We start from the raw sequence: 11,143 nt of genomic DNA, 5'->3' as shown, positions 1-11,143 counted from the left end.
ATGTTAGCGCTATGATCAGAAATTCACAAGGATTCAGGAGGACAAATATGCACTTTGCTGTCATTAAATAGGCTTTGAATTGTTTTTAAGTGGTGCGTGAATGTGACTATTGTTCCCCTGTGACCTGAAAATACAGCTACTGTGTTACCACTCTAGGATATGCTATGATTCAAACCAGTGCACTCGGGCCGGGTTTTTTAAAAACAGAATCAGCCAAGAGCCCGAGGCTGTGGGCACTTCGGAGCCCTCAGAGGGAGCAAACAACACCATCATACAAAGCTCTGTGTCAGCACAAACTGTAATGACTGACCACAACGGTTTTAAAGAAAGCGAGAATATTGGCTGGTTGCGGTCTCTTCCATGAGGCCAGGCTGTCATTAGGGGAATGAGTGTGAGATGTGCAGTCTCTTTTTTGCTAATTTGGCTCACCAAGTATTAATCGTTAATATCCTTTACGTAAATGTGTGGTGATATAATACAAGCAGCAGCAGAGGAGGAGGAATAATGCTTGGCTGCAGTGAGGGCAACAATAATACATGATTGAAATGTTGGCAATAAAAAAAGTTTATAGGAGGGATTTAATTTGCAACTTTTGCTTTCACTAGCCTGGCTAGCAGAGCAGCAGTATTGGTTTCATCAATATACTCACAGACATTGCCCTTACCATTGGTGTATTGGGCCAAAACGTTATGTGCAGTCCTGAGATGTCCCCTTATACACTCTTCAGTAAACCATTAAAACAACATTTCATATTCAAAGAAGGAAGTAATATTCCTCTGTAAAAGCAAGGTCCTCTGTCTATGATTCATCCTTCCAACAGTTTTGCAGAAGCTGATTTCACTGCTATCCAGGACCCTGGTGTGTCCTTTGCCCCCAGTGTTTATTTTCATCATGAAGTGACAAAGTCACATATGGCTCTGCAGATTGGTGCTAGTCACTCAGTAATTGTGTATCTGTTTACTGACATCTCTGGCTTTCAAAATTGAAATGAGTCAAATATCGCATTTTTAAAATACAGGCCAACAGTATCAGCTGTTGATTTATGTACCAACTAATTACTTGTGGAAAAAGTAAATTTAAGATTTTTTTGTTTGTTTGAGGGTTTTTCAGTAAAAGACAGAAAGGACTCTAACGTGTAAACACTTTGTCACTGTATAGGGTTAAAGTAACTTTTTTTTCAAATAAGTTTATTGAAACAGTTTAGATTGCAACTCAGTTCATTTATACAAACTCTATTTCAGAAAGTATAATACATATGAGAATTTACTGACTTAATTCATAGCATTATCACAATGAGTTCTTTATCCATTTGTTTGCATAAAAAGTATGAGGAACTCCTTTGTGTCCAACATGGCACAAAAAGCTATATCCTTTAATCTTTCACAAAAATAAAATAAAATGCTCGGTCTCACAGACCTCAAGCAAAGTTATAATTTTTTTTTCGAGGACTAACATCTTGCACCTATTTACACATTGTGGGTTCATGTGAAAACAATGACATCAGCGACAGACACACACACACACACACACACACGCACACACACACACACACACGCACACACTGCAAACTAAAATATTACAAATACAGGGTGGTCGCATATCACATCCTGTAATGAAACCCCAGCAACTAGCACGTAAAACAAATCAGCTAGTGATTGCAAATATAATTAAAAACAGGGAAGAAGATTTCTATCTGCCAGATGAAAAACTGAATTTCAAATCACTATCTTTATTTTAACGTCCAAGTCAGACTTTTGAAATAGAGTCAAATGCCAGGACAGCTGCTGCCCTCCTTACACCTGTTCTCAAAACAAATCCAACATAAGAAAACCGGAGAATTTAATGAAAGCATGTTCCTTTTCGGCATAGCAAAAAAAAAACATGTTACCTCGTTGTTTTAGAGACAACTTAAATATTCAAACCAGCTTCAAACAACATTTTCTCACACTTCCTTGTCGGAACAAACAGCACAGAGACCAGCCTCACCAATCCAACAACAGGCCACATTCATACCAATATGTGCTCAACATTTCCCATAGTCAGTTAAAGTAGCCGACTGACACAAACTCCACTCCTGTTCATGCAGCCCTTTTGGTAAGTATTCAAAACAAAACGAAAAACCCTTCCTCTCCTTTTAACTGAGGCATGACACAGACAAAAACCCCAGTCAATAACTCACTCTATGGGCTTCTTATTCCAATAATCCCAAAGAAAAATCAAAGACAAGAGAGAGTGGCTCTTTGTGTGAAGAAGCAGACGGAGAAGCTCTTTTCTTAAAGGTCACATATTATGCTAAATGCACTTTTTAAATGTGTTCCAACATATCCATGCGTCCACGGTGTGCCTAGAGACTGCCAAAATATCAAAAAAAATAACAATCTCTCCTTTTCTCACTCTCCCCTTTTCTGAAACCCCCACCCCTCCCCCCCAAAAACACTCCAGTCAGAATTATCCCCTTTTCTGACCTCACAAACCGTAAAGCCAGAAGCTTCCACTGTGCAGCCCACACCCCTATTTCTTATTGGTCCACGGCCCTGACAGACAGAGGGCGAGGCGTATCTGGCTTCGCTTCCGGACAGGGGGCGGGGGCAGCTCAAAGATTGTATATTTACGAGGGGACCTGCAACTCTTTTTTAAAAAATAGGCCATTGTGAGATTAGCTGAACATCAGCATAGTACAATAAATTATCTGAAAGTTTTTTTCAGCAAACAATTAAAGAAAAACGTATTAGGGACCACTAAGACCATATAATATGGTGTATAATAGAACCGAAAAGTGTATAATATGGGAGCTTTAAGAGGCCTGCTGCCAAATGAAATAGCTCAAAGTCACATGAAATCTTAATTTGCATTAAGGTGAAAGAGACTCAACCTCGAACTATCATTAGAAAAACATCAGAGTGAAAATGGCAAAGAGAGACCTGTCTGGTAAGAAGGAAAAACGAGTGAAAAACCCAGATAATGTGTGACTGATGGGGAGGCTGCTAATTCCGCAAACGTGTGATGTTACGATAATGAAATAAGGGACAGGGTTTATACCCATTCAAATTTGACTTGTTGCCAGTGCCCCCTCTGACGCAGATAAAAATATCTAAAAAATTGATGCATGCAGGACAAAAGCTTTTATGACACGCTAACATGAATATATCATTTGCAGAGTATCGGTAGCTCGAGGTTAGCCACCGTCGTTTATTGAAGCTTGGCTAATTAGGCCCATTTTCCAGGCCTCCAGCGGCTCAGAAACACACATCAAACACTCTTTCTCTCTGCAGCCCGGGCCGGAGAAAACGCGTCATAAGCCCAAGAAAGCGAGGGAGCGCTCCACGGCTTAATCTGGGGGGTTCACTCGACTGATAACACGGGCAAACAACAGAGGAGGCAAGACCCAGGCTGAACTATGCAAGGGCTCAGTGCCAAGGTCGGGCGAAAAAACGATCAAATTAGAATAAAATATGCCGGAGGACATTTAACTTTATGCTGAGCGAATGTGGCCAGTGCTGCTCCGTCTGTGTAGCAGCTTAAACAGACTCTTTTGTCTGTGTGAAGGGATTGAATATCGGACTTTTAGACCAATTCCTGGAAAAAGCTGTTGCTGCTCTTGGCATTTGGGTGACGTTAGCGTTTTTGACTAACAGTGTGAAACAAGGACTAAATGACCCGGAATTAATTAACCGTCTGCATTATTCATTCTCAAAGAACACAGACAGACAGTTGGGGCTATTTTTCCCTGTCATAAAAAGCTTCATTAACACCTGACCGAAAAGCTCCAGGCTGTGTGTGTTTTTCCTCCTAACTGAAGAGTCTATTTTACTTCATTATTGTGATAATTTTTTCGCACGTCGACTGCTTTTACGCTCACAAAGTGACAAAAAAAAAACCTGGAAAGCAATTTCACACATATAATAGGCCATCAGAACAATAGCACTGTGAAGATGATTAAGAAGTGATAAGCAAAGCGAACTACAGACTACAGAGTACTGCTTTTCTTATGATACCTTGAGGGCAGATTAAATCTGTTCTTATCCTTAGTGTTCCAGTCTCTCTATGGATCACCAGTGATATGATCAGGTCACATCATGAAAGGAGGTATAGAAGTAGCATGACATATAACAGGCGGCTATATGATGATTGATACACATTTGGCTAGTCCTGTCTGACATAGGTTGGAATCTCTGAAATGAAAATGTCATCTGACCCAGAAATGTCAAGAACATTACCATCACACAGTTTGCTGTGAACACTGTCATATTTTTCTTATGACAATTTAAACGATGTTTCAGGGGGAATTTTTCCCTTGAAAGATAAGATTTTAATTTGTTTTGATAAAGAAGAAAAATCTTGCGCAACGGTAGTTTGCTGTACATCTTTAAGTTATCTTTTCCCACCATCATTTTGATTTTGAATTTGTGTGCAAATGTATTGTCATTTTAAGTAAAGCCTTTTCCACATGGTCAGTCAAAAGTATTAATATTTTAAATTAAGAGCCTAAAAGAAACTGGAATCAGCCAAATGAAACAACTGTTAGTTTTCTATTGTACTGCATTGCGTACACTCCTTCACCCGTGGATGCTAAAACTTGCAAAGGAAATATCTACAACACAATGCAGCAACGGCTATGTGTCGTAAATCAACAGGAAAATAAAAACCTGTCAAAAACTACATACGGTTTTGTGAAAATAATCTTTATATGAAGCTCACCTGTCCACTGTTCACTCCTCACTGATAGTCAGAGCAGATACCTTTATACTGCAGTTCAAAAATTATTTAGTCCACTAATGCCTGGCCCGGGGTGACTAGATAGTATATAGACTAGACTTCTAAGGTAATGGTGTGCTAATACAATGCTAAATAATCCAATACACTACAGAGTCAACCCATTGTCAAAGCATTGCGGAAGTTGCATTATCGTGTTAAATAGTAAAGTGCCCATATTAAATACATTTCATTTAGGTTTAGTTGAAAAAAACTTTGCTAGGAGATTTCAAGATTTGACATCTCTTTTGAGGAAAGCTAAACCCAGACAGATTTCAAGAGAAGGGTCTGCAGCAGTGAGAGGGTTTTTCCTGAATCCAATGACCACTGCAATCAATTTGAACAACGTCTTTTATTTTGGCATCTTTGAAAACCTACTCCATGAACGGCAGTAGAACGACTGAAGAATGAAGAAAAGATGTGAATATTCAGGATGGATGTTAACCCCTCCACTGTGGAGCCATGAGAAGGGAAAGAACAGAGGACTCAGTGTGAACACACAGGGCTGCGTTATAGGAAGTGACCTGGTCGAGAATATAATCAATCGATCAGCAACACAATCCACTCTGTCTCAAAAGAAAGAAATGCATTTTTATTTTGCATAATGGTGTTGATCTGCGGGTGTGTCAAAGTCTTTATTCCCATGTCAAATGAATAACTTACTTTCTCAAAACCTATTGGGTCTAAATTGAAAATATTGTCTATGATCTGATAATTGGCCTGATGATTGATAATTGTGTTTTTCAGTAAGAGATTTTTTTTTTTTTTATCTCCTATTGGTTTTCTGTGTTTTGCTTCTCTGAGAATCATTCAACGCATTCTATGGAGCAGGAGGAAAAAAAAGAACACACGCTCACTCATATGATAGTAGCACACAGTTTTTTTACACTCAACACAGTGTGAATGCCACGGAGAATGCAAAGACCTTAGAGCCAAGAGAACAAACGACGACAAAGGAAGAAAGAAAGCAAGTTTGTGTTGGTTGTGAATCATTGAGCTCAGCAGGAGAGAGAGAGACAGGTACAGGAAAGAGATGGCATAAAAAAACAAAACCAGCTTGTTCTCCACAGGCAACATCTTGTATACATTGCTGTACATGCTATCCCAATGAAAATCTTTAAACATTTTTTATTTTATTTTTTTGCCCTTTGACTATAAAAACACGTAGTGGTTTACATTATAAAAAAAGGTAATCCTTGCAAAAGAGCAGTGTTTCTCTTTTTTGTCTGATGCGCACCGACAAAGTTATGTATACATTATTTACATATACAACCGAATAAAAAATGTGTATTTGTATCTCTTGTGTACATGTATCTGAAAAAAAATACATCAGAGAGGTTCAATTTTGTAGTGAAATATTTCTGAAAGTCCTTTAATATACAGCGACAGAGAAGCTGACAGACAGAGAGGAGTTGCACCTGACTCCTGAAAAGGATGTGGACACTAAACAAGATGTGAATAAATGCTTTGCTATGTACCGTCAGTGTGTTCAGGAGTTATCACAAGCTTTAGGGCCAAAAAGGGTCGTTTCATGTGCGTGTTAACACATTGGTAACACATTGGATCTTTCAGATCTTGACATGCCAAGTGAATGCTTCTTAAAAAAAAGCTAAAATTGAGGTGCTCTAAGATTTAATAATTCAACCGTATCGCCAGAATAGCAATGGCAGTGTGGCTGTAAAGTTAATAATGGGGTTCGAATAGAGAAAGGAAGCAGTGATAGAGTGCTTTGATATTGAGTAAAATTTGCAGTTTGCAGGTAATTTTTTTAGATCTTAAGCCACCAGATATTTAGCCTGTTCAGATGAAACCACATGTCAATAGACACAAATCTCTTCTGCGGTAACATGTTAGGGAAACAACATATTTTTGGCCTAGCAGTTTGTGGTAAGCAGTGGAAATCAGACCCATCAGCGCCGCTACCCGTCTGTTAACGGAAACACATAATACGTTTTTCACACGGGATATTCAATCACGCAAAGCAAAGTAAAACATGAGCATCATCCCAAACCCAGCAAGCTAAAGTGGTATAAAAAGAAAAAAAAGGCCTCATCCTTTTGCAGAGTCAGGTGTTGACAGTAGGGGGAGATACAGGCAGATGTGGCTGAAGGTCTTTGCATTCACACAGAGGGGAGAGAGAGAGAGAGAGAGAGAGATTTATGGACGGTATGAATCAGAACTGAAATCAGAGATCATGTTTTACTCGTTGATGCCAAAGAAAGTCTGTGTGTGATGTGCTTCTTCTTGCCACAAGTGCATCGACATAAGGCACAGGCACAGTCCCCCTCTTCCAACAGAGTGGCTCGCAATAGTTTTTAAAGTCCTCTTTTTAAAAATGTCCCAGTGCAAGAAACAAGTAGGGTGACCACCAGCCGAAATTCGAGCAGCCTACATAGGACATTTAAATGCATGACATATGTTGGGTTTTGTTCGATTACACCGTTCTACAGGATTTTGAGTTGTTTTCTTCATTGTCAGTGCGTTCTTTTTTTTAAAACACAAAGAGACATGGACGGGATTTGTGCAAAACAGAACAAGGACAGTTTTCCATTCAGTTTAAAATCAAAAGCTCACATCAAATAAGCAAAACATCTAATTAAAAAAAAATCCAAAATCAAATCAATGGTTGATGTTTGTGTCACTGCACTTGTGCCACGTTCACGTCATATCAGAGGGAGACAGAGAGATAATTGCTGTTTACAATTTCTTAACAAATGATTCTGATGGATGAACGGCTGCTTCTAATGGAAGGCTAATTTGATGTGTGATAGGACTTGAACGTGGGGACGAGTCATGGCGCTTAATGATACACTTTGGAAGGGTTGAATGGGCTGAATATTTTGTGGACTTATGAACTGAAATAAAACTTCACTGCAATGTCGGTTAAGAGCCAAAACAAATAACTTAGGCACAAAACAAAGTTAAGTTGTATATGTTTCCACTCTCACACTTAAGAATTAAATGTTTTTTCACAAAATAAAAATTATTCATAGGCACACAAACCGCACGCAATGCATATACAGATATACTGCACATTCAGATCTGGATGTGGTATGTGTTCTGAATGTAATGGCTTTTTTCATTTTTGAATTGCTATCTCTGAAAATATCCAGGTCCCAGGGATGTATTAAAGTAGCTGGATAATGTGCTACCAGTCTGCCTTGCTGGCAGTTTGCCACAGTGGGCACTTGCAGTACTGCAAAGAACACCAGTAGTTGGGTGTATTATACATTTCAATCAATAAAGGTGTTATATTTGTAACGTATAGAGTGACATCATCCCAATGTAAAGTCTATAGGGGCCAAGATGGTCCTCAAGCTAAAAACTTAATTAGCTTGTGTGCTGTCCGAGAAAATTCCATTTAAGGTAATAGGTGCAATATGGAGTCATTATCCAGATTATAATACATCCATGGGAAGAGTCCTCATGTTCGTTCTACCATCTCATACCCTGACCCAATTAATTTTAGGAATAATCCTAATTAGGTGCTTGCAGCGTGCCTATGGGGCTTTACAATACCTCATGAACAACAGAAAAGGTAGAAATCATTAAATTATCTCAACATTGGAGGAGGAAAACAGAGAAAATATGGGAAAAGGAGAAGAAGATCGGAGGGGACGGGGGAGTGGTTGCCGTGGGTGATCACCCTAGTGATTCTCTTACTGAAATCCTGTTGAGGGAAAAAAGGGAACATATCAGTCTGTCAGTTTCTGCCGGAGGGCTCCTTCGAGCAAAGAGTGTGAGCGCGTGTGTGCACACCATGTTCAAATATGTAATCCTGTGCGAATGCATGTCTTGTGTCTTCACCTGTATGTGTGTGTGTGTATGCTATCAATGAATAGCAGCGCCATGTGTGATTGCTAGGGTCAGACCGATATATTACCAATACTGTCCTTTAAATAAATATAAGTGCATCAGCCAGTCAGTGCATCCTAGACTTCCAATGGGACGGAGATTCCTTACTGACCTCAGTTGTATTAAAAAGTTGTTTCAAACCTGCATTGCAACACACTTAATTCCGTTGAAAACACAAATAACTTCTGATGTATACTGAATGTGTAAAGAGCTTAGAGAGATTTGTACGCGACACTCAATGGATCATTTTAGTGTCCTGTGACGCTCAAATGCTGTTTTCAATGGCTTTTACCACTGAAATGTATAAAATTAAGGGAGAGAAAATATTTTTTTGTTTTAGCATTGAAATAGTGGCACAAAATATCAGCTGTCAGCAGCTTCAATCAAACATTTTTCCAGTATTGGCCAGTTGAAACATATCGGTTGAGCCCAAATATCAGCCTGTGTCTGTATCCGAGTGTGTTGTGGTTGTTAAGTGTATACAACCAGTGTGTCTGTTTCGATAGAGTATCTATGATTGTTTATATTTCTGTCAGTTCTGGCAGTCTTTTGTATGTAGTGTTGCTGTGAATCAAGTCGTTAGAGGCAGGCGATTTGTGTTTTACATGTCTGTTTCTGCCCAGGTTGTCTGTGTGTGTGTTTCTGTATGTTTGTAGGTTTATCATTCAGTCCTAGAGGCAGATAGAGGCGCTGATCTGGCAGGTGGATCCGGTGCCGGCCTGGGACAGGAACAGCCTCCCGTTGGGACAAACGCAAACCTCGTAGACAGTCTGCCTGTTCCCAGAGGCTGAGGAGCTGGTGGAGGCCTTCCCTTCAGGCAGACGCAACATGCGGATCCTCCGGGCGTCCAAAGATATCTGTGTGTGGGGGGAAAGAGAGAGAGAGAGGGAGAGAAACATGGTGAGATTCAGAGAAACAGGGAAACACTTTAAGCAGAGTGTAGATTGGACAAACAAAAAGAAGAGGGAGAAATACATAGATGCTGAAGAAGAGTTTGAAAGAAAGCAGGGGAAGGCAACAGAAGCAAATTTGTTTTAGGCGGCTTGAATTGAAAATGTTTACCCGTCTTACCCTGGGACACTTTGGCATGCGGCAGGAGGCACGAATCAAATCAATCAACAACCCTGCAATCAGTTGACGACTGCTCTTCCTGCTAAGCCACAGCCGCCCCATGTATTGCAAGCAGCCTCTCAGGACCTGGTGCTGATCTTCAGTTGCATACTTTCCTAACCCTGAACAAGTCCAGTAGTTGCTCTATTGGTCTATTCATAATCTCTAAAAAATATACAATAAAAAAAAGACTATTGAAAATGTGTTTGTATGTATTCTTAAATTCCCCTTAAGGATGGCTCTACTGATATGAGCAAAATAATCCACATGATTTTACTCAAGTAATATCGGTTTTGAATTTATATTTTAATGTCAATCGTAGTTACAACCATTCACGTTGAAAGTGAGCTCTGTATGAACACAGTCAAAAATATGAAGTTCTTCTAAAAGTTATCTTGCTGCAATCATGGTAGATTTTGACAAAAGAACAAAAATCAACTTCAATTTACAAGGGGTGCCAAAAGTCTAAAAAACTATAAGTAGAAAGTTTGGATTTCTATGTAGAATCATTGTAACTGGAAAGGTTGGAAACTTTCTGTTTAAAGGACAAGTCCAAGCTGAGTGGAGTGTCCTGTTTGTTGATTGTAAATTAAGGCATTTGGACTGAAGCCAGCTGGACAGGACTGTTCCACTGATGGTCAGGAGGAGGTGTATCGTCTGGCAGAGAACCAGCTATGGCAAAAATCCTCTTCAATCGCCCTGAAATCACCCATGTAACTCCTGCCATGTCCTTAACTGTTCACATCACAGCACCTCATACAAACAATATGTTTGACGTAAAGACACTCATGATCCTCACTGTTCAGACAAGTCACTGGTTTTTGTGTTCTTTACAGGCAAACACACTCATCTTTTTCCCTCCGCCATCTTTACCTCAGATAACCCAGGTGAATCATATGTCTCTTCTCATCTTTTCACTCTTAATTGCTCCCGCGGCAAAGCTCTTCACCTGCTCTCCTTAGCTCGGCTTTTTATATTTCTTCCACAAGACTTTCTCTACCTCGCGGTATTGAACACTCACAAATAGTATCTTTGGCCTTACCTCAGCTAACACCATCTATCTACTTTTTCTGGCATCAGATCCTGTTGTAAAAGGGCTTTTGCCTTCCAGTCCCTGAGACAATGTATACAGTACATTTTCTCCCATAGGTGAGGGGTGAAAGTAAGTCTCTCAAAGCATGGAAAGGCCAGAATATATTGTACAATTACTGTTTTCACAAAGAGGCTTATGTTAACAGACCAGCTGTGTGAGGTCAGACCAACACACAAATTACTAAGACATGTCATCAGTGACTTACATATAAACTTATAATTCTTCCTCTATTAATTGGCTCGATCTAATTGTTTTGTTGCCAGTGGAAGCTTCCTGGCATAGTTGTATTAGCAGTTGCTGCTTAGTTGACATTGTTACAGCCAGCATTTTGTC

General features: G+C 39.7%; 1 protein-coding gene across 1 annotated transcript in view; it reads right to left on the bottom strand.

Annotated features, from left to right (window-relative positions):
• Positions 1-5,104: 5,104 nt before the first annotated feature.
• The window catches only part of sgcd (sarcoglycan, delta (dystrophin-associated glycoprotein)), a 108,975-nt gene continuing 102,936 nt past the window's right edge, over positions 5,105-11,143 (bottom strand). Inside the window, exon 8 of the mRNA XM_080041036.1 lies at positions 5,105-9,464. Within this exon, the coding sequence (XP_079897162.1) occupies positions 9,279-9,464 (186 nt within the window). The 3' untranslated portion in view covers positions 5,105-9,278. The remainder of the gene's footprint in view (positions 9,465-11,143) is intronic.

Source organism: Ammodytes marinus (genome assembly GCF_949987685.1).
Source record: "Ammodytes marinus genome assembly, chromosome: 14".
NCBI classification, from domain to species: Eukaryota; Metazoa; Chordata; class Actinopteri; order Uranoscopiformes; family Ammodytidae; genus Ammodytes; species Ammodytes marinus.
This window is presented reverse-complemented; position numbering and strand designations above follow the sequence as displayed.